The following is a 24,668-nucleotide window of genomic DNA, read 5'->3' as shown; positions in this document are numbered from 1 at the left end:
GGCCGTGAAGCAGGAAATCACCGGCGGCAGGGGGAACAGGCAGCGTGTGGGCCCCAGCGGCAGCGTGTGGCGTGTGGACAGAGTCCCAGGTATGCCCCAAAACAAATCAAGTTGTTTTTTCGCAAAAATCAAGTAGAATTCTGTACTTCATCCTAGACCTTAACCCATTCAGTCTCTTACCCATGGAACACTTGAAAAGATGACTTTACCAGATTATTTTCTCTCTGCAGGTCTTGTGCAGGCTTTATGCCACAGACCTGCAGGATGCTTATCTTAATCTATACTACTATAATAAAGGAGAAAGTTTCAGGCTTTGAGGCAGGTAAACTCCGGAAGCACTGCGCCAATCTACACACCCGATACACCGTATAAATCGTCAGGGTGTGTAGATGGTTATAGGCTATAGAAAGTTGAAAAATAAACCTTATTTAAAAAATTAAAATTTAAAAATTAGTCCCCCCCCCCCAGTAGCGCCGGCCGTGACGTGCGTGCTCACGTCGAGGAGCGGCGTCAGAGCGGCGTCAGAGGAGCTCTGGTCATGGCGCGGGGGAGGAGCGTTCCCATGAAGAGCAGCGCGGAGAGGCGGACATGGCGCGGGGGAGGAGCAGAGCGACGAGGAGCTGTGAACTCAGGAGCGGCGGAAAAGGTAAGCAGGCGGGTGTCGGGCCAGGCGGGGAACGGCAAAAAGGCAAGCGGGGGACGGGGACGGGGATTGACTCAGGCCACGTGAGGGTCGAGCCAGGCGGCAGGCGGGGGCCCGGGGGACGAGGCGGGCGGGGGCACGGGCTGCTGGGCAATGTCGGGGCAGGCGGGGGTAGCCTGAAAGCTCCCGGACAAGGTCGGGACGGGCTGCTAGTGTACATATATGAGAGCCCGCAACACATTTCTGTACTTTCTTTGCTGGAGCAAGAGGTTCATAACGGTACAAGGTGCATCCCCTTGGCCTGTGGTCTGTATCATGTATCAGTATGAAGATCATGGCAGCAGTTGTGTTAAATTATGTAAGAAGCAAGACCTATACATCTATCTATAGCTTGAAATCTGGATTTCCTTGCTCGTTTGCCTCATGTTTCAAAGGTGTATCTAGAACAGGTGGTGTCTGCTGTTCACTCTGATACTGGCAGATAAAAATCCTTTCATAATTCTTCTCCGTTGCCACCAATTAATTGGCTGCTACTCAACTAGGTATTGTAGAAAGTTGTCATCCTTCCATATGAGCGGTTTGGCTTTACAGGACATGTCCCCATTTACATCCAGGTAATTTCCCGCTGCTTGAGCATTTCCACGAGCATTGGAACTCTTGGCTATGTGTGTCAAGGTAGTTAAACATTAGAAACATCTTGGAACCAGGAGAAAGACACTCACAATGTAATGTTTCCTTTCTTTGTGGATAGCCTTACGATCCGGACCAGTTATCCTCAAAAGAGACCTCACTAACAGCAACTTCCTCCCCCAAGAACCAGAGTTTTACATCATTTCCATATCCTTAGGCATGGTTGTACCCAAGCTTCACAATCTGTAGTTGTAGATAACTGTTTACATCAGTTATTAAAATTATTTTGTGGAAAGAAGTTAACTTACCCATCAAAAATATGGTGATTAAACATATCAACAAAAGGTCAGGGATATGTTCCCTTGCATGCCCTGTGCACACTAGCTAAGGAAATACCAAAGTAATGCCCTCATCACATCATTCATAAACACTCAGGCTGCCCTCATTCTGAAGGACACTTTCGCTACCCTGATTGGGCTGTCGCCTATTCATGTCCTGATGAAGACCCATTTGACAACTGAACAGTGCGTTGTTAGGGTCGAAACATCGACGATTCCATATTGTCCAGACACACCAAGACTCTTGCTCAAAATCAACGAATACCTGCCCTATCTCCTAGTCATTGCGTCCCTGTAGCTCTGACTATTTTCATTCATCCTCCATTCTCTGTATAAATTGTACATATTTTCACTGTATATATATATGCACTGCACGTCTATAACTAAGCACCCAAATGTCACCTTGAAAAACACACCTTGCTACACTGCACACTCTTTTTGACAGCTTTGGTGACACATTTGCTAATGTATATGAATGCTGGAATTCATATAAATATCAACTATTGCAAGCAACTTTAACTTTGTTCTCTTGTGTTCCATTGCTTCCATGTTTGCATTTAAGGCATGACTTAAATCATTACATATAAAAGAAATGTTTGTCGGACAGAGTTCTTATATGCAAAGGAGTAGTGTATTCCCGACAGAACCATTGTTGTTGTGCATATACTTACCCAGGTTCTGAGGGACACCGGGTTACCCCATTATTGTTTACTTACAGGAATATCCTGAGCATGTGAATATGCTCAAGTTTGAATTCTTTCTTGCAACAGTAATAAAACAACTGAACATTCATAGAATACTCATAAATTAGGATGCACTTGAAAATAAATACTGATCAGTACAGGACTAACCACAGTACATAATCTAAAGACTGCTTAGTTACTGCAGCATGTTGTATGCATAAATGCAGTTTCCTCCAGAGTTAACAACTAAATATAAACTATTGCTAGAAGCTAATAGTATACATTTTATAATACAGGCTCTTCAATGTTTCCTACCTGATAGTTATAAAATTAAACGGAGCATATTTAATTGTTTTACTGTGCTGACCTACTTTCTTTAGGATTTCCACCTGAATTTTTTGATGTAATGATCGAACGCCATATTGAATACAATTTGAAAGATTAAATTAGTTACTTAAATTAATCTTACACAAATCTATTATTAACACACAAAGATTGGATTGCATCGTATTCATCCCCCCATCCCTTACAATCTACATTCCACTGAAGATTTACACTTTTTCCAGTAATTGTTCACGGGTACAAATTGGAGTCTAAATCCCATAAATATATTTGCATCTTAAGTATGATGTTTTCTCTTTTCGCCCTCTGTTAACATTAAAGAATTTCATTAAATGTCCAAGGTTTGCCCCATGGATTGTTAAGGACCTGTTCTAATAAGGGGCTGATTATGGTTCATCTTAATGTCGAAATTAAAACCTGTTGCCCATTCAATTTTCACTGTTCAACAACTTTCAAAGTATTGGGCAATAACGGATGATGTGTGACTGTATCGAACATTAAATAATGCTAGCAGATTAATAAAGTGTACCTAACTAAAGAAACAAACTCTGAAACAGAACATTTTATTCCGTTCTACGAACTCAAAAAAGATTGAAATTGAAAGCTCTAAACTAAGTGTGTATCCCTAGCTTGTTAAGTTGGAGCACGCAAGTACAGCAAACATAATATAGTATGTATGATGGATGCCCTCCATTGAAGAGCTGACATAAAGAGAATGTGCAATAGGAGCAAAAGAAGAAGTGGTACGCTAGAGTTTAGCATATCATTTTGTCTTTTAGAATGCCAAAAGCAGAGAATCTCCAAACTTCCCATTAATATTACAATTTCTATTTTACTATATATGTTTGTGAAGTAAATACAATATTTAATAATTTGTGCATTTGTTTGATGTGTACTCACACCCGTATTTTTGTGATTTGTTTTGAAGTTGTATTTATAAAATAAAATGTCAAATCCTATATTCTTTATGATATAGCTTTATATTTTACTGGCTGCCTGTTATTTTGTTATTAAATGTTTCCGTCTGATTCGTGTATTCCGGAATTGAAACCCACAACAAGTAATTTATTTCTAAATAATATTGTAGATCATTTTAATTTATCATTCTATACTCCAGTTTTCGAAAATGGTAGGAAACGGAACATAATATACTTTTGTGACCAGGTTAGCGTGTTGATTGTTGAAATTGCTGGAGTGGGCAATGCAAGTGTTAGTGCTATCATAAAGGGAGCTGCTATTACACACAAATCCCAGCCGTCATTCATTTTACTCTTTGTTTATTGTTACAAGATTTCTTTGACAAACATTCCCATTGATCGATTTACTGCTGCATGTGCTCAGTGTAGGAATTCTGCCTTTTCTGCGCCCTTTCCCCTTGCTTACTAGTAGGACAGTGCCTGTGCTCCCACTTTAAGCATGTTTGTTGGTATATTTAACTTACATATACGTCACTAGTATATGTTACAAGATGTCCCCAGGGCTTGGAATTTAAATACCACTAGTGGCCTGCAGCATCTATTGTGCCATCTACTACAGAGGCAGTGCAAACATGGATTCAGGCCTACCAGTGTAGCCTGACTATAGCAGTCTAAACAGTGCAATTCAACCTATCAAAATCTATCAGTTTGACAGGTCTAAACCTTCTTTTTAAATATTTGTCATCCCTATGTAGGTCTTCCTAGTTCATAAAGTAGGGTGCTTGGTATTTAAAAGTAGGATATGTAGAGATATAATGTTACACTGTCCTTACAGTGAATAGCTCCTAAAAGTAATGTGTAATAAAGCTATTACACTGAGGTAAGTTGATAGTGAAGTTTTATTAAAGAGCTTAAGAAGGTAGTACGGCTGGAACGTCCTATCCACACAGTGCTGGCAGCATCAACTGACAACTCAGATTAGAATGTTCTCCAATTCTGGAATAAAGAACACGATGACACGCAGGTCATCTACACTCACATAAGGTTTTCACTGTGGCAAGCCCAGCTGCCCCAAGTAGAAAACAGGAGTATAAACTACAATCCTAATTCTGAATCTCTGAAATTTGACTAGCTAGAAACCAGTTCAACAGTTATTAAAATCTAGTTAAACCGTGCATTTTGATTTTTATTAAATATTAAGGAAAAGTAACTTAGTTCCTTTTCCCTACTTGAAGGTCCTGAGGCTAATCTCCAACTTCGCCAAGCCAGTAGTTGGGATTTGAATAGCTGTGAATGAGGTGTGAAATTCCTCTCAGAAGTTCCACAATAGGTCACTGTAATTGACATTTCGACCAGAATGGGCAGGGATGACTCATTTGAGGTCAGCAGAAGAGTGCGGGCTATGACAATCCTTTTTAGGTTTCGCCTCGCCGAAAGCTGCGCAGCAGACTTTCGCGCAGGCGAAATCTTTTGTTTTGCAGCATGTGGGCTTGTCCCGCCTCTGTTTTCCATTGGCTAGCTCCATAAATGGAGTCTAGCCATTGGAAAACCGAGGTGTCCGTCATTCTGCGAGGCGACTCGTGGGCGTTCCTGAGATTTTTTCTCATCCAGCCCCTTTTAGGACGTCAGTGCGGCGGTGGGCGGAGTTTATTTTTTTGGTCGTCCATGTTTCTTTTGGTCATTCCGCGGCCGACTGCTGCCGGAGGAAGTCCAGGTGAGTGCTTTTGATTGTGGCCGTTCCCGCCGCCCCCCCTCCTGCTGTCCGTGCCTTGCCCGCCCCCATCCCGCTGTCCGTGCCTTTCCCGCCCCCCCTCCCGCTGTCCATGCCTTTCCCGCCCCCCTCCCGCTGTCCGTGCCTTTCCTGCCCTCCCTCCCGCTGTCCGTGCCTTTCCTTGTTTTGTTTCCAACCCACTGTGATATAGCACTTTAATCCAATTGCTTTACCTTAGATGAAGCAGGACTAGGAATACCAGAATGGAAAGAGTTGGTAAATGAAAGGCCTGGACCGAAATATAGTGTCCTAATGGCATGGAGTTGTTTGGAAAAAGTAGTTCGGCCTTATGAACACATGCTTGTATTAGTCAAAAAGCCTGTTAAGCATCAGTCGGGGCACTTAACAGGCCAAAATACCAAACATCTGTTTTACTAGTCCATTAGTATTAGGAAAGGGGCCCTCAAAAATATGGAAATCATTTCCGCCCCAATATCGCTATGCTTGAGAACAGGACAATTAACATGCAACAAGCTGTTTTCCCTACTTACTCAAGTCTGGTTACTTAACTAGACATGTACCCATTTCAGCCAAATGAGCCATACAGAGTTTTGATGTTTGTTTAAAGGGATGGGGTGAGGGGGCACTTTCTTTCTATGCTGATGCAAATTTAAAGATTGCGGATGGTCTACGCCAAACCAGAAAATCACATCTTTAATCTAATATCTCTCCCTTTAAAGGAGTAAGGAGCATATCTATGCAAGACCATCACCTTACAGAAGTGAGGGAATGCCTGTTGTGAGGAAGAAGGTTGCTTGTTTCAATAGTCCTGCCCGAAAGGAAAGGAGAAAGGAAACGCATGTCGCCCAGATGGAAGCTGCCTAGTCTAATGGCATGGTACCGCATGGTTGTATCCCGCTGTCCGTCCCCCCTCCCGCTGTCCGTCCCCCCTCCCGCTGTCCGTGTCTTTGTGTATCCCGCTGTCCGTCCCCCCCCCAGTCCCCCCCCTGCTGTCCCCCCCCCGTCTCCCCCCCCGTCCCCCCCCTGTCCCCCCCGCTGTCCGTGTCTCTGTTTAGGCACACCCAGGCGCTCCTGGCTGTTCCCATCCTGTTTTAGAAGAGCCCAGCCCCATTAGCCCATTGCTAATGGCAATGTAAATGACAATGCCATTTATTTATCTGTTTTCAAAACCAACACATAAATACAAATTTTGTCATTTACAATGCCAAAAGCTCTAACTTTTCCAAAGGCGAAACCATTGCATTGTAAATGCTTGTTTATATTTACAGTGGCAAATTCTGCTGTAGTGGCAAATTCTGCTTGACTGGTCTGCTGGGTTTACATATAACACTGGGGGTGTACTTGATGGTAGAAAACAAGAGGCCTGGACCTGCTCTCTGAGCTCTGAGAGGAGCCATGAAAGACTGGACTTGCTCTCTCTTGTACTAGGGACAAATAAGTGGACTACAAGGGGCTGACCTCCTGTTCAAGCTACAGGGACACAACAAGCTACATGAGACCTTTCCTGCAACTGACCAGCTGACAACTGGACCTGGACTAGACCATGCTGTTGTCTTTTCCCTGACACCTCTTGAGTCTCCAAGTGCCTCCCCTGAGGTCTTGTGAGTTTTAGAAGTATACTCTTGTGATGGATTGGGACGTAAAGGACTAAGAGCCTGATTTAGATCTTGGCACATGGGTTTCTCTGTCACAATGGTTACTGATATCCTGTCTGCCAAAATATTAATCCCATAGAATTTAATGGGATATATATTTTGGCGGGTGGGATATCTGTCACCGTTGTGACAGAGTAACCCATTCGCCAAGATCTAATTCAGGGACCACGTCATAAGGTAAAGTCTCTGATCAGGGCGAACCTGATTGGTGTTTTCGATCTGTGCTCCATCGTGGTCAGCCTTAATTTGTGCACTGGTCCCGATCTACAACCAGTGACTATCGTTGGAGCTTTGTGCCTTTTGGTGCTACTTCTTGATTTTTTTTTATTCATATCTCTGGTTCCTCTTATTGGCTTCTTGTCATTTTGGTGTCATTAGGTTTACTCAATTTTTTTAATTTGGGATTTTTATTGTTGTGCATTTTGACTTTTACAGTTTTGGTACTTCATAATACTTTACACGTCTTAAGTTAAGCCTGTCTGCTGTGGGCCATTGCTATCAGGTGGTTGAGCTCAGGTTAATTTAGTGGCCTTGAGGGTTAAAACTGATCAGGGTTATGATTGTTCTTAAGGAGGTGGGTCGAGAACCACCACAAATAATAATCCAATTTCTTACTCTTGCCTACTGAAAACGTTTGTTTTGTGCATTGTTAGTTGACCTGGAGTTGGTGTCAGAATTGTTGCCTCTGTTTTTAAAGCATGCAGCGGAGGTGATTTACTGGAAGACATTCTGCACACTCAGTGGGAATCGATCTGATAATGAGAAGATCATCTGTAGAAAGTTTGGGGCTAATAAGGTGGACATTCAGTTTCTTATGGGTAGTTTATTTTGACTATCGATTACATTCGTTGGCTTGGTGAATTTGCTTGCAAGAAATACCTAAACAAAGCTACATCTCTAAATCAGTCTGCAGGGGAAATCATGATTTGAGTTTTCATCTTTAACCCTAGTTAGAGTGAACACAGTGTTGTCATGTGGTTACTTTCTCAATAGTAAATTAGTAGGCCATCCTTCTTTAGCTGGCACTTTCACTTGCAAGTATACATTTAGGACGACTAGTTTTAGAATGCCAAGTGATGTGAACAAAAACGCTGGGTCTCACTAAACACGTCACAAATCTTGGAACGTACATTTCTCACCAATCCTTGCCTCGTATTGACACAACTTCAACACGTGTTAAGGGCATCTAGTCACCCATTAACACTCTTCATTTGGTGTTTGCTCGCACATGATTGTGGCCTGAACGGTCGCTGGTGTAGTCCCATAGAAACATATGTCCCCATTTCACACCTCCATTTCAGCACAAACTTCCTTATCTTCTTCTTTTAGATTGTCCGCCCAGAGGCGTGGTTACCTTCGATAGCAATGGTCTAGGCTTTGTTTATTCTTGATTGGACGTGCAATTGATCTTTTTGAACATCTTTATTTACTCTGGCACACATTGCTTCCAGCTTATTCTTCTCACTTCCAGAGTGCATACCTCTGCAAAGAGTTCTGAAATCCATAGCTGTTATCTTGTAATGATTAGATTTTTAAAGGCCGTTAATGGCCTACTTTACACAAATGTTTCTAGGTGTCAGGGAGGAGGGCAGAATGCATGATGTCACATGAAATGATAGCTGGGAGTAAAGGGTGGTCCTTAACCTGCACAAGGTGTACCTCATAACTCATTACACTAGCCTACAATATGTCATGATACCTTACTTTGCTTTTATTGAATATGTTAAACTTGCACCTGATGCAGCAGCCCATTTTTTTATTATTAACCGGTGGATTTGTATTTACAACGTTACATATAGTTCCTTTTTAAATGTATAAATGTGTAGCCTATCGGTTTAGAGCAATTGTTTAATGGGTCGCAACCTGTTTATGGAACTCCCTGTTACCTCCAGCTCACTGCAGAATTGTATCAGTTTGTTAGTCGTATTTTATGTTTAAATTTAAAAAGCAATTTCACAAAGAAGGCTCACTGAAAGTCTTTGTTTATCTCCAGGAAAGGACAAAATGTTAAAGGCGGTTTTGAAGAAGAGCCGGGAAGGTGGAAAGTCAATCAAGAAAGACTCAAGTATGTTTGTACTAAATGTCTGTCTTAACTTATTTTAAGGTGCCTCTTTGCTGCTAAAAGTCATGCTATGAAAGTAAAGTACATATTACCTGTTTTCCTGTTTTAGTTGTACTTTTGCATTTTATTACTCTTCTCTAGATTAAGTCATTGTCTCACGCAGCGGATCATAGCTTGGAAAATTGATATGCACCCAAATACCACTATGCCACTTGTCAGTTTGTTTTAAACTTGATATGGTTTTTCTGTGCCTGTGCCTACACGTGTATGTGTTTGTATATTTATGTGTTTGAAGAGTCAGAGATGGAAATTCAATATTTCTGCTTAAATTAGTTTCCTCTTAAAAAAAACACAAAAAAGTTTGATTTCTTAACAATCTGGACGTTTGTGATGAATCTCAATGATACATTTTAAATAATTGTCCAGCCACCTAAGGTTTATCCTGAAAAGCTTTGTGCTGGTATGTCAAGGGGTGAGAAAATTGTGGGGGCCTGAAAGTTGGATTGACCATAAGAAAACACCCAAAAAAAAAACCATTATGGTGGTTTCCCCTCTCTGTTGCTATATTAAACACGCATTGGCATAGCCAATAGGTCTCACCTTTGAGACCTTATAAGTGTTTAGTTATCCAGCACAATATCCTTGGTGCAACAACAAGTGTTGCATGGCTAAACACTTATAAGGTCCCAAAGGCGAGACCTATTGGCTATGCCAATGCTTGTTTTAAATGCACTTCCACCCTGATCTCAATAAATGTGACAATCTCTATGGGGAATGAGATTTACTCGTATTGAGAGAGACTTTCTAGATTTACTCCCAGTGTGAGTGAGATACACTCACTAATTGACCCACGGCCAGTGAGTGAGTCTGTTTCAGTGTAGTTCGCTCCCTGTGAAAGGCTCCCTTTCTGGCTGCGGTTGTCACTGCCAAAAGTAAAATATGTGGCCTGTGAGGGTGACCTGACCATCCTCTTTCTGAATTTCATTTGTGCAGAATGATACTTGTTCCGGGCGAGACTCGCGTTAGCAGAGAATCACATATTCATTGGAAATGCATTGATTTGCCGTGCTGCAACGCAGCGTGTGATGGAAGATGTCGGGGCTTTAAGTGGTATGAAAAAATTGGAGGGGGGTCTCTTAAAGGGGCATGGCCAATGTAATTTTGGGCATGGCTTAATAACACTTAAACTGAAAATCTATGCATAGCATAGTGTGCCGCTGGTCTGGCATTTTGCTATTTCTGTCATTACATCCAGATATATTATCCATAGGGTCACCAGATTTTGAGAACCAATATCCCGGACATTTTGCAAAATTAGAAGGACCGCAATTTTACTTCAACGGAGCTGTGCAGAATGACCGCTATTATCAACATAGGAATGCAGAAGAGTCACCAAGAAAATAAATAAAAAAAATAATTTCTAAAACCTGCATCATACCTGTTAATTAAATTGCTACCTTATAATAGCTGGTAACTAGCACAGCTTTAGAACACCCAAAAAGTGCTTCTCACTGGGTTCAGTCGACCCCCTCTTAAAACCGGTACATGAGCCAAAATTGCCAACATCTACCGGGACAGCTGGTGAAAATCGGCTACAACACAAATTGGTACGTCCCTGGATATGAACTCTGATTTTCTGCCCAAGTCGCACTGCTAGACTGGCCAGAGATGTACACTCCTGCACAGTTTACACATCTCGCCGTTTCTCTCCAAGAATGGACACGTGGTTAGCATTAACTCAGTGAAACCATGGTCCGAGGACAGACACGAAGGCGGTTCTTGGAAATATTTTTTTGAATGCAGAGAACAAACAGAGCTTTTTAAACTACTCCCATGTCTATAAAATTGTGAATGCAATGCATGTTATAACAAGCGTGCGCGCCTCGCGCTAAAAGTGGGAGGAGTGGGGGAGTGCGAGAGCACACAAAGCGTTTCCCTTGCGGGAACGAGCCAGGGGCACCATGTGTTCGCAAGGGAATCGCCAAACGTGCACTCGTTGCCATTGAAGGCAATGGAACGCGTGCAGGTTTTTGGCTGAAAAGCTGAAGCGATTGCTAAAGGTCTTTTGCCAAGCAGCGCATGTGTGCTGCATAGGCGAGACCTAAAAAAGCTCCTCGGGAGACTGCCATCTCCCAAGATAAAACAATAAAAAAAATAATACCTGCGGGGTCCAGCCCTACCTTGTAGGAGGAAAATAATAGCTCTGGGGGTGTATGCCCTTCCTTGCCTTCAATTACCCCCTTCCGCTATGGGCTTGGATGAAGACTGGTAGATGGCCACTCACTTTGCTAAGTGTCTGCTGGTCATGAGCTTGGCTCATAAAATAACTTGTGTTGTTAAAAACAATAACATTAAGTTCGAAAGACACAGAGGTGAAGATGTGAAACCTAATAAAACACTGACTAGTTATTATGAGCTACACAGCTTTAATTCATTAATGCATTGCTCATTGTCTCACATTCTCAATGAGACTCACTTCCCAGGTGCCTAGACACAATTTGTAGATAGTTAAACTTGGATGAATAGTTCCTGGTAAAAAAACTCAAGTTTTAAAGATGTTACCTGATGTCTCATAAGCTATGTCCTATATATATTTCATTGGATCTCAAAGTGGCTTAAGTTAAAAATAATGAAGGGGTTTAAACTTGCGCAGATTTGAATTCCATTGTCTTACTCGTGAGAATAGTACTTTAAAGTAGATGTTCCTACGGTATTTTGGTGCACAGCCATTTAAAAAGCAAACCTGACTTCTTACAAGCTTACCCAGTCTGTAACATTTTATACTTCCACCTGTGAGATGAGCAAGAATGCGGTAGCCTTTCTGGTTAGCAAACAAATGAGTATAAGACTGAAGTTACGGTTTGTAGCACACAATGTATCTTAAGAAGCAAATTAAGCATTTATGGAATGTGATTACTTCAGGGAAATCTACTTTGAAGCTCTCACAAATGCAAGTGATCGGGTGATGTCTTTGAAAGTGAGGTTAAACCAGCTAAGTTTTGGCTATACAAAAGGATAGCACCAGGGCCACCTTGATCTTTTTCTATGATGCGTCCTTGTGAGAAAGTGGTGATGATGATATTTTATATTTTCTGCTTGTTTGTAGAAGGTACAAGTGACCCAAGAGGGCACATTTATGCTTCTATTTAAAATTAAGGTGGCAGTCGTTAAAGTCTTTGTCCAAATCATTAACTTCACTTTGCATAACCTGAATACTCCTGTAAAGTTTTTGTTCCGTTTTTCTTGAGCTGTAAAGACATCAAGAGTGATCATACGTTGTACAGTACTAACAAATAACCAATTATCCTCACCATTTCCTTGATTGCAAAGCATTCAGTGTAACCTGTTAACTGAACTTTTCTGAGCTACATTATTGACCTCTTTTCCCCTTACTTCTTCTTGTGTGCACCCTATTCGATGAACACTGAACCTTACTTGCATTTTGCCCGGTTCGTTTGTGGACAAAGTTCCCTTGTACAGTGTAGATGATTCTGAATTTCCTACTTGTGAGTTCCCATAACTCCATCTCCAGAGATTTTAGTTCGTACCTAGAAACCAAACCAATCTCTCCAAGGGGGTCTGACTGCATCCAGATCAGACTGTTTTCCATCTTACAGGAGGTTTAGGCTAAAAGATGGTGGTATCACTTGGGTTTCAGTCATTTTTTGTAAATAGTAGATGTAGAAATGCCCCAATAATTATTGGCCTTCCATGGGGCTTGCCACTTGAAAAAATATTACTTAATTCACTAGTAAGCAACTTCACAGTGTACGTCAAAGTATATGATGTGTATTCTGATCAGTTATAATATGACCTGTTGGGTTAGGAATGGTGGTACTTGAGTGCTCTTTAAGACAACTCAAATTGGTGGGATATAGGATGACATGGAAAGTCAAACTGATTATATGATACTGTTATGTTCCATATTTAAAGCTCCCACTGCCACCCGGGAGAGTATCCTGGTGCTAACCACACTTAGGCCTAGTGAGACTACTTGAAAAGCCATGTCTTCCTGTTACAGAATACAAGAAGTTAGGAGGAAGCTCTTATTTGTAGCGGGCAGGTTTTTCCACACTTTAGGAGCAATGCAAGAGCAGGCTGGACCACTAGATCTGGTTTTCTGTTTGCACTGGATTTGTGCAAGTAGGAGTCTGGACAAGCGGATGTGTCTGGAAGGTTTGTGAAAGCAGATGTGATTGTTGAGGTAGACTGGGCCAGTGTTATGCAGTGCACTGAAAGTGTGGGACAGGATTTTAAATTGTGCTAGTTTGTGAATGGGGTGATAGTGGAGCTCTGTTAGGTGTTTTGTGATGTGAGTGCGGAGTGGGATGTTAAAGGCGATCCTCGCCGCCGAGTTCTGAATGGTCTGTAGCCTTCTAGGGAGTTTTTGTTAATACCGGCATAGTATGTTCCCGTAGCCCAGCTTGCTTGTGACCAAGGCATACCTGATGGTTCTCCGGGTGCTGATTAAGAGCTATTTGGAAATCTTCATAAACATCTTCAGGGTATGGAAGCATGAAGGTGGTAAGAACGTTCACTTTGGCGGTCATGTTGAGTTTGCTGTTGATGATGATCATGAGGTTCTTTGCATAGGTGGTGGGGTCGGTCTCAGTCAAAGCCATGTTGGCCACAAGGTGGAGTCCCATATTACCGAAGATCACGATTTCATTATCAATGGTCAGCTTTACACAGTTGGTCTTTATCCAGTGGGTTATTTAATCAGTGCTGTCACTGATCATGTCATGAGTGATGTAATATGTGAGGTCATAAGCAGTGCATTGCGAGGGCGTAAGTTATAGTTAGTGCAGGTAACTATAACTGCTGAATTTCTATGGTTTTGTGCGTGTGAATTCTGAGCCCAACTATAATGTCCCTCTAACCTCTGGTTTTTTTTCAGTGAATTTCGAAGTTAAAAAAAATCTATTTCCGAAGTAAAACGTCCATGTAACCGTTTTTTTCTGTGAATTTGTAAACATTTTTAATGTTATTGCCTAACTATAACATTCCTGTAACCTTTGTTTTTTTGTGATTTTCAAAGGTTTTTTATATTTTGTTTCCCAACTGTGACCTTTGAAAGTAGGTGTGCGAGTGACTGTAAAGGTCTGTGAGTGGCTCTATGTGTCTGTGAGTGGGTATGTAAATGGATGAATGGGGGTGTGCGAGTAGTTTTCTTGGTGTGTGAGTGGCTGTTTGGTTTGGTGAGTGGGTGTGTGAGTGGCTGTGTGTCTGTGAGTGAGTGTGAGAATAGCTGTATGGGTCGGTGACTGGGTGTGTGAGTACCTGTGTGGGTGGCCGAGTGGGTGTGGGAGTGGCTGTGTGGGTCTGTGAGTGGCTATAGGGTCCGTGAGTGGCTATAGGGTCCGTGAGTGGGTATGTGAGTGGCTGTAGGGGTCTGTAAGTGGGTGTGTGAGTGGCTAAATGGGTCTCTGGGTATGGGAGTGACTGTATGAGTGTGTGAGTGGCTGTGTGGGTGTGTCAGTAGCTGTGTGAGGGACTGGGCCAGAACAGAATCTCACCTGCCCCTTTATCTAACAAAAGTCCATAGTTTTGCACAAAATTGTCTACCGAGCTGGAGTACTTTCTACAGGTTAATTAGTAAGTGCTAACGCGTTGGGTAAATGTCTAGTGCATATTCTACACTACAGCTGCGTAATGAACCAGGAAGAAGTGCCTCCAGTGACCTTCTGTGCACTTAAAATGTGATTGCTCCTCAAGCGTCTTCTTTCAGAAATATGTGATAACATGAATTCTCCTACAGAGAAGATGACGAGACTACAAAGAGGATAAATCTCCACCAAACTAGGGTACTTCCTCTTAACTATATAAAGCAAGTGCTTCTTTGTTTAGTGGAGATGTCCTCATATTCTTCAGCATCAAGTACGCTTCACCGAAATCAACAGGAAACACACAGGTGGCTTTTGGTAAGCTGTCCATCATCCTGGCAAAAGACTGGAAGACCTTTTCATACGACTAAGGTGGATGGTGCTGGGTCACATGGATGAGGCTTTAGGGGGATTTTGCACATTTGATAGTAATTTAAAGGGAGAACCATGGAGGACAAGAAAGAACCTACGTGTCACAGTAACTACAGATGGCGTTCCAATAAAACAAGGATGCATTCACCTCCTGCAAGGATTTCAGATCTTTTTTCAATGTGGAATTGCAGAGAAAACCCCCTTGCTTTGCCTTTGCAAAGCCCAAGCAGTTAGGATAATTTACAGAAGGGAAGGAAGGCTCTGAAGCCACCATCCCTATACTGATTTCGCCCCTCGGAACCCCATCCCTGGGGCCCGGCAAAAAATTGATAGGAGAGAGGGGCTGTCTGGCCCTCCTCCCCGGGGCGATTTTGGCCCTGGGGATCCCATTCCCCAGAGCCCGGCCAAGAATTCATAGGGAAGGGGCCCACGCGCCCCCTCCCTCCCAATGCTGATTTTGGAGCCGGGGACCCCATCACCTGGGTCTCAGCCACTTGATGCTGGATGCACGGGCCTCACCCAAGTCACACAGTGTGCACTGTCTAGGACCGTGGTGCGAGCCCCAATGGTCTCTGCCGGCTCCCCACCTCCATCAGGAGCTGTCATTATTCCCATACAGAAGGAGCAACAAAAATTTCTCCCTGCGTGTGGGAGCAATTTTTTCATCTGTTTTCCTGCCCGCTTGACCGAGGGCAGGAAAACCGATGTAAAGTCACTCCCAATGGGTGGGAGCAGTTTCCTGCTCCCGCTCGCTGGGAGTGGTCTTACTGTTTGCTCTCAATTGGCAGGAGCTGTCAAAGCTCCCACCAAGCGACATTAATCAACTATGTACTGAGGGTAGGCACCTCTGGACATAGGGAGACAGCCCTGGGAGATGGAGGGCCATTAATGGCTCCAGGAGGGGGGCCTCACAGGCCTCCCTTTGATATTCTAGGACCTGCCCCAGGCAGGTGGTGGTCCCTGGATCTGAAAACGGCCCAGGAGGGGGCCGCGCTGCCACCACTCCCCTTGTAATACTGATATTGGCCCAGAGAAATAGTGGTCCCCAGGGCCCTAATGGACGCAAGAGGTGGGGTCTGCTCAGCCCCCTTCTCCTTTATTGGCCAAGCCCCGAAGAGGTAGCGGTCCTTTGAGCCATGAACAGCCTTCGGAGGGGGGCCCAAATTTTATTTTGGGTGCCCCAGGGAGGTGGCAGTCCCTGAGGCCAAGATCGGCCATTGGTAGCAGGGCCGCGTGCACCCCCTCCCCAATATAAATAGTATTTTTTGCCTCGGTACCTGGCCACCCAATGGCCGATGTTTAAGGAAGTGTGGAAAAGAGCACTTGTTATTTTTTCTTCCCAATTTTGCTGCGAATTCGCTGATCCACTGCGATTTTGGGGCAATATTGAAACAAAAAATGTTTTGAGACCCCACTACCAAGCCTAGGGGGTCAGGGTATTCCTACACTGACCCCTTCACTAAAATATCCCTTGGCCCACAAAAACCCAAACCCACCCTAAACCCTAAAAGAAATCCTACTATGGAAAAGCCCTCCTAAACCCTAAAAATACATCTTATATATATGAGTGTGTGTGTGTACATTTGAAAGACTTCATAATTAAAACATTTACTACGAATATGCCTTTACAATGAAATTCGTTGTAAAGGCATGTGTAGTAAAGGCATAATTGTTGTAAAATCCTGCTTGATAAAGACTTGCGTGCTAGTGTCCCATGGATGGTAAAGACTGTGTGGTAAAAGCATGCAGTGTTCCGGCTTCGTTGTAAAGGCTGTTTCCCTATTACAAGTGCACATGAAGCTCTGCGTCGGTGTTATGGCCACAGGAGGTTTCCGTGCCCAGTGTCACAATCACTTCGGACTCTACCCTTAGTTCCTTCTCCCAGTCACTCACTTGAGCGTTCATCCTTGCATGTTTTATTCCATAAAATCCGAAGCCTTTCAGTGATTGATTATGGTATTTTTCAAAGTGGCAAGGCATCGGATAACTCTTTTCCTTATGGCCCGCATGTGTTGCAGTATTCTGATCCTCAATCTGTTGATGGTGCTGCCAATGTATTGTATGTGACAGTTGTTGTGTATTGATTCTTCTTGTAATATGGCTGACAGTAGTCATTAGCCCTTCCTTAGTGTTTTCACCTTCTCAGTCTCCCAGAATACCTGTGAGTGTTCTAACTTGAACCTGTGTTCTATCAGTGTCAGTTGATGGTCTGGTCAGCTGGCGAGGTTTTGTTCTCAGCTGTGTCTTGGAATAAATCTACATGTAATCAACTTGAAGTATCCTGTCATCTATCACCATCTTATTTACAACATTTTGGCGACGAGGATGGGATAGTGTCCGGATTGCGTCTAAGTAAGTCACATCTAGGTCTATGTATCCATCTTTTGAAGTGTATGCTTCAATGAAAAAAAATCTCTTTACATCGCTTGTGATACTGCACTTAGTAATCTTCAGGAGTACCTACGTTTGGAATCTTCAAAGTTTATCTAAGAATGTGGTATCTATAAAGCACGAAGGTGTATGTTGAACTCTCTATCTTCTTCTCAGAGCGTAAAGTGTTGGTGGACGGAAACAGATTTGAGAGAGTGGACTGTCTCTTCCTGTTTTGCTGGTCAGAGACAGATTGGAGGGAGTACACTATCTTTTCCTGTTTTATCAGTCTAAGGAGAGTAGGTAGTGGTGATGCGTATTAGTTGTTTTAAGTGTTGTCTCACGTAACACTTCACTTTTACACTCTTTGCCCCAAAATGCTCTTTTGCCTTCATGAACTAAAATTAGTTCAAGTCGTCTTAGGCCTTCTTTCTGTTATTATTATTATTGTTGTTGTCTCCCATGCATTAAGCTTTATTTGTATGTTTGTTTCATTTCTTTTCTGTAAGGAGGAAGATGTGTTGTATATTGATTCTTCTTGTAATATGGCTGACAGTAGTCATTAGCCCTTCCTTAGTGTTTTCACCTTCTCAGTCTCCCAGAATACCTGTGAGTGTTCTAACTTGTACCTGAGTGTTCTATCAGTGTCAGTTGATGGTCTGGTCAGCTGGCGAGGTTTTGTACTCAGCTGTGTCTTGGAATAAATCTACATGTAATCAACTAGAAGTATCCTGTCATCTATCACCATCTTATTTACAACAACAGTCACACTTCAAACCATATAGTACATGGTCAGTATCACGTTATGTGGTCCTGAATAATGACTGTATGGCCCTTGTACATTTGGTATGTTTTTTTTAGTTCAGTCCATACTGACAAACTTTGCAGGAACTATATCTTATAAAAACATTCATATTATTGGACAGCTAACTAATCTCTTTGCCAGGATCGTAGAAGCTTTTTGTGAAGATGTCCCCAAAACATCTAGTTTTTTAGATTTTTTATGAGAACCTGTGCCAATGACCTTCTTGATGTGTTAATCCTTTTCCAGTATGTGCCACCTTTTTGTAAGATTTTCTCAATACTAGATTGGGCAGGATCAAATTCTAGAATGAGTCTTTTCACTTTACTATCTTTCTTACCTGAGTCAGTCTTTTTTTGGCATAACACTTGTTGCAATTTACCTTTGCAATGATTCTCTCCAATTGTGATGTTTCTCCTTCTCAGAGAATAAACACATAGTCATGAAAAATGCTGTGTTATGGGCAAGATTCTTCATGTTCTTCATTCTCTTTGGCCCAGGCCACCTCCACCTCCTTCTCCCACTATCCCACAAACAGGTTCTTGTAGGTGGCGGCTGATATATATAAATCTCATCCTATGAATCAAAAACCGAATGAGAAGCTTTTGAAAACCCATAAAGACATGAATATTTTTAAATCAAGTAACGCCTGTATATTGGTTAATATTTACAATCTTGAAAACTATCCAGTAGCCTTCCCTCGATAGTAAATATGCTTGCATCCTAAAATTGGAATATTTTCATGATAATCAGGTAGCGTTTGAATGTAGCCAAGCTTTTTGACCTACTGTTTCTAAGAAGGTTGGGTTTACGGTTTCTGGCAGCATTTGCAGTTTTAATTGTAATGTAAGATTACAGATTTGTTATTTTGGTTAATTTACTCTGAATTGTTATGCAGTTTTTTTTACCCACTTTAAATGTGGACCAGCATTAAATTCGCTTATGAATGTACATCTAAACTTTTCTTTTCACTAGCATACCATTAAATTTATTCCAGAAATTGGGCCATATTCTTGTGGTTGTCTACATCCCCCTCTGGTGGATGGTTTTTATGCATCATAGTCATAGCGTGTACACAATAACTGAACCGGATAGGAGTGCCTCTACATAACAATGGTACTTGTCTCAACCTCAACGGGGCTATTCACCTTTTGATACTTAAAATCAAAGTTGCATGAATACATGTTTGAACGTTGTGTGTGCTTGTGTTTAACAACTCTGAGCTTGCAAGTAAACCGGATTATCAGGAATATAAGAGTAGGAAGGGCTGTGAAGTATGCAGTCAGTTTTTCAGTATTTGTTCAAAGTCTGGACATGCCCATGTTAAATGTGTGACTAAGCTCGAGATACTCGGCAGAATGAGTTTTATTAAAGTTGTTTTGTTGAGTAAAGTATGGTCGGTGAAAGTATTCACAGTGCATCAGGTAGAGTTAAGAGTTGATTGAGACTAATTTAATATTGTATAAGAATTTATTTTTAACCTAACACATGGTTACAGGTTGCCATTTATATCGAAATGTTGTATTTTCTCTTCTCTATTTCTATAAGAATCTGGAGTAGGCGACTACCTTCTTGCAAGCCCAGCAGATTTTGCCATTTGCTTTTAATTAGGAATTTTATGTTCATGCTTTAGAATATTGTGGCGGTCTTGTTTTGAGCTCTTATTGTAAAGACATGAGCTCATGTGATCTAAATAACAGAGGACGATGATCCCAAATAAATGTAGCTGATAGGAAGCAACCACCTAGTGAGCACATCACTTTATGGACCAAGCACGGCGTTCAGAGTTATGAGTTTATTAGTTGCCATGTGAGCCTTTTGTAGCCTCCATTATGGTGTTGGCCCATTCTTGGCTCTATCCACAAGGAAATGATGGCACTCCAGTGAGTCTTTCAGCCTTCAGCAGATGTTAGAGGTTCTTTTAAATTCTTCTCATTTACATCCAATGTCTGTTCTTTTGCCATGTCCAAGGTCCTTGTCAAAGGTTCTGTTTTCTTCCTACGTCATCAGCCCTCGCATCACTTTGCAATTCCTCATCTGGTGCCACCCTCTGGCTTCCCTCGTAGAGCCAGCTTCTCTGATGCTTAACCCCAAGTGGCCTGCTAAACACTCTGTTTCTTGCCTCATTCTTGTGATTAAATTGGCCTCCATCTTTAATGTGTCTTTCCTCCAAGTGTGGTTTGTGGGTTCTGCTAGCATGTTCGGCCTTTTCAGATTCTGCTAGGATGTTGGGCCTTTTCTGGTTCTATTAGGACATTGTCACCAAGTACTTATTGCCATTCTCTTCTGGTCCTGGAACATTATCTAGTGGGGCTTCAACACCTACTGATCTACCAGTTGGGTCATCTGTTCTCTATAAGGCTTCACCAATGGTACTATATAACTTTGGGCCTGTTCCTATTGAGGGTCTGTTAATAGACCCTTGCGCCTTCTGGGTCAGTGACTTTTGGTAGGCCTCTAAGTGCACAATTCAGACAAGTCTACTAGATGATTTTCTTAGAGGCTTTATTGGTAGCATATACCCGAGTTCTACTATTCCAGAAGCTGTATTATAAACCAAACACATGAAACAACGGTGGATTAATCAGAATTCCCCACAAATATATGGTGCTGTGCACTGCTTATACGGTACCTGTCATTGTTTAGTACCACTGTCCAGCAGACTTGAAATAACAAAAAGTGGAAAGGTGCACCAGGAAAAGCGGTCTCTCTAGATACTCTGACACTGATATCCGTAGTATAGCTTTTCAAACAAGTGATGCACTCCTTGAACAGTGAACTGATATATTTTGAAATTTTTCCCCTCCAGTAATAGGATCATCACTAAATCATTTAGTAGTTAGTTCCCCTAGTGGTTAGTGATAGAGGCATTCTGATCCTTATCTGCACCTCTTACCTTCGTTTTTTATGATTACCATGTTTCACTCTTGCTGTTCTTGATTCTTGAGTGACAGAATCCTACTTAGCAGCCATTATGGTCCTCTTGCCAGAGACTTCGGTTCATCGCTGAGCAATGCCCAAAGATGAAGCATGACCTCCACAGGGAGGTGTGAGGCCACCAGGAAATAATTCCTGTCCACCGTTTTATCTCTAGTTCTTCTTTTTCTGATAGAAACAGTACCTTCCCTCTTTGGTTTGATTATTGTTCTCGGAGCCTAGGTACTGGACCTCTATTGGTTGCTAGTCCCCCCCTCCTTTTTTGCTTTGACTCTTTTTGAAACAAGCATTGTTGTTCTAAAGTTGTATTACGTGTCACTTGTAAATTAGAGTTTCTGTGAAGCTGTAGAATGTGCAACGGTAGAAGCATTTTCCCACTTCATCTTTAAAATGTACAGTGCTTTCAGAAGGGCATGAACTTTCATACCTCTTGAGTCAGAGCCAACAGCGGGCAAAACAAACTAAGCCTATACAAAGGTCAGGAAGTGGATGGGAGAATCGCCCTCAGCTTTTCAGGTCTCACCTGCTTCTTAAACGACGCTCTTGGTGCACTCTTTTTGTTCAGTTGGTTGGCAATGTGCGAACAGAGATTTGTGGGCATGAGGAGGGGGGGGATACGGACGCATAGAGCAAATAGGGACTTCCAAGTGGGTATTTCCAGATAGAATGATTGGAATAAAATAGGCAGGGTGAGGGTAAAGTTGGGATGCAGGGAAGCGTCTTGCCAGTGAAGTCAACTTGATCCTCTGGAACTTGGGGCCTAATTACAATGGCGGACGGACTTCAGTTCGTCCGCCATCGTCTTCTATTCGGGGCCGCCTGCCAACAAGCGGCAGTCCAACAATATTAATTAGGATGCGACCGCCACCATGACGGTCGCATCGCCCACCTTTACATTGCGGCGGGTGTTGCTGGCTGCAGCTCCCGTTGCAATGTTAAAAAGGGATGTTTTACATATCCTTGTACTACGTGGCAAGCACCATGCGGGGTCTGTCACTTGGTACAGGGATATGTAACACCCAAAGGAATGGGCGAGGGGGAAGGTTGGCCCCCAATGTGCATCCCCGCCAGCCTATTCATGGCAATTGAACCGGCATGCAAAGGAAATGGAAATCATTATCTGACCGGCGGTGCCTAACGGGCATTGCCACCATTCTGGCTAATGTGGACGGTCCGTTTGGTAGTTGGATTCTATCTGACTGTTGGAACCGTGGCGGTCAGATTTTCTGACCGCCTCCGATCCGACTGCCATCGTAATGTGGCGGTCTGATTGGCACTCAGAATTGGCAGGCGGACCACCGTTGACTGTGGCAGTCCTCCCACCTTCCTAATGAGCCCCTTAGTGTCATGGGCACTGAAGGACCCGAGGACAGAGGATGCACTTACAGCTGAAGTGAAACCCACAGGATCGGTTACAACTGAATACTTAGCTGTAAAACTGGGGATGTGGGGAGGAAAATGCAATTAGAAACTGTGTACTGATATCTGAAGAACCAGTCTTAAGGATTAGAACACTTCAAAACATTTTTTTATTTACAAAGTTCTTTTTTTTTTTTTTTTTTAAGAGCGTTCCATGCAAAACGTAGTCCTGCTAGAATTGAGTGCAAGTTCCCCCCCAAAAAATATTCATCTACCGAAGCTGCTGGAGACAGTACTTTCACCCATTTTCCAAAATTAAATCACCGAGGGTGCTAAAGAAATCCACTATTTCCTTCCTTCCAAAAACTGATTTTCAACAATAAGCTTTACTAATAGCTTTTGCAGTAACCCGTTTGACTTTTTCATCACATTTCTGTATTCTTGTGAAATTTTACTTATTATATTTCCTCTATAGTTAACTGAATCTTATAAATTATTTATCTTCTTCACTTTATTGTTGTTTTGGTTAGTTATTGCATGTGCCTAATGCCCTTCTGTTGCTTTGTGAGTTAAGCTTGCAATGGTGAGCAAGAGATTTCTCATAGACCCACCCTAAGGGTCAGATTGTTCGAGCTTTGTGATCATTTAGTTGCAGTTTACATCAAGGCTGTAGGCCCCCCTCCCCCCTTCAGATCTTACAGTAAAATGCCCTAAAGGCTGTCATTTTGCCTGTGAGCATTTTAAAGAAACCTGCGATGATGAGGATGAATTGTAATTTACTTCTCACTCATGTAGGTTAAAAATTTTAATTGAACCCTTAAAAAGAAATCTTTATGGCGCCAAACCCGCTGAACACTGCAATGAGGGGACAGAACTATCACAAGGGCAGTCTTTATAAATGTCCGAATCTCGGGTACTTTGTAGTGTGGTCCATAGTAACAACAATACATTTCTTACTACAGGTTATGGCAAGCTCCAAGGACCATCAGTGTTTATCCTAGTCACCTCAGAGGAAATGAGCATGGTACAAAGGAATCACTTGACTGGAGTCATGACTCACAACTCATCTAGCAAGGAGGGCATGTCTAGTAAAAACACACTGCACCTATAACCATACCGGGGCAGTACAAAAACTTATACAGCTGTTCTCTTACTTTATTTACCACAAGGTTACCTGTCGTGGGTAGCTCTGAACCTACACTGGCTTATCTGCAGTCTTGGTCACTGCTTACTGTGCAACCTTGACTTCCCTTCTTAAACCTCCTTCACCACAGCAAGGGTGTCACAGAATATGGTGCCAAAACAAATCTTGATGGGTTGAACCGCACTTCTGTTTGTGGTTCCTCACAATAGACCACCATAACGCATGGTAGGGTGATGTCTCACTTTCTACTCTGGGGATCTTCCAAAACACCCATCCTGGTCTAAAGTATTAAGTTAAAATGCTCTAATATCCATTTTGCTGGGTGACAGAATAAGATAGGGATATTATAATGTACTCCATACCCATCCTCCACTGGCCTTCCTATTTTGGAAGAGATGCCATTTTATCCGTCAAAGATCACCATCCTGGGGAACCCAACTTAAGGGACTATACCAATAAGGGTGTTGTCTACCACAGGGTCAGTGCTACTCCTTAGTGGCACAATACCTTGTGGTGTAGTTCTCAACACCCTATGTGTACTTCGAACACATGTTGAAGTAGGGTCCAGAGAGACAACAATGTTGATCCCCAACTTCCTGAATTAAACTCCAACCAAGGACTGTGGTACAAGTTGTGTAGAGGTGTCTGACTTCCTGATTTAAAAGCAACTGGTGAGTCCAATAACATTTCCCTGTTCATGTGTCTTCCCTGTGAAACAAAGGATGTAGCTGTTTCCTTCTTATCTTACTTTTTTGACCTTGCTAAGGGTACCTCCTAGTAAGATTAAAATCTCCTTCTATTATTACTTTGTCAATATTAAATTACTTATCACTTGTTTATAAGCTGCCAGAAATATCCAGGGTGGTATTTGGGGGATACACATTTACAAAAAGAAGTGATAGAGGAAGTTTAACCCCAGGAATTTATATCTTAGCCAGTACTGTCCGTACGTTTTATCACAACATATAAACGTAACCTTTAGTCCCAGTATGGAGATGAAAACATGGGGCATAATTCATAAAACAATCTGCAGACCTTTATTCGCACAGGTGTGCAAAAAGTGTATTTTGTGAGCCTAA

At 42.4% G+C, this 24,668-nt stretch overlaps 1 protein-coding gene across 2 annotated transcripts in view; it reads left to right on the top strand.

The window, feature by feature from the left end:
* Window positions 1-24,668, top strand: part of TANC1 (tetratricopeptide repeat, ankyrin repeat and coiled-coil containing 1) — a 770,747-nt gene that overhangs the window by 183,063 nt on the left and 563,016 nt on the right. For both annotated transcript variants that reach the window (XM_078681701.1, XM_078681700.1), the window contains exon 2: window positions 8,934-9,005. In XM_078681701.1, the coding sequence (XP_078537827.1) occupies window positions 8,945-9,005 (61 nt within the window). In that variant the 5' untranslated portion in view covers window positions 8,934-8,944. The remainder of the gene's footprint in view (window positions 1-8,933; window positions 9,006-24,668) is intronic.

The sequence above is a fragment of the Lissotriton helveticus genome, chromosome 3_1 (genome assembly GCF_964261635.1).
Source record: "Lissotriton helveticus chromosome 3_1, aLisHel1.1, whole genome shotgun sequence".
NCBI lineage: Eukaryota > Metazoa > Chordata > Amphibia > Caudata > Salamandridae > Lissotriton > Lissotriton helveticus.
This window is presented reverse-complemented; position numbering and strand designations above follow the sequence as displayed.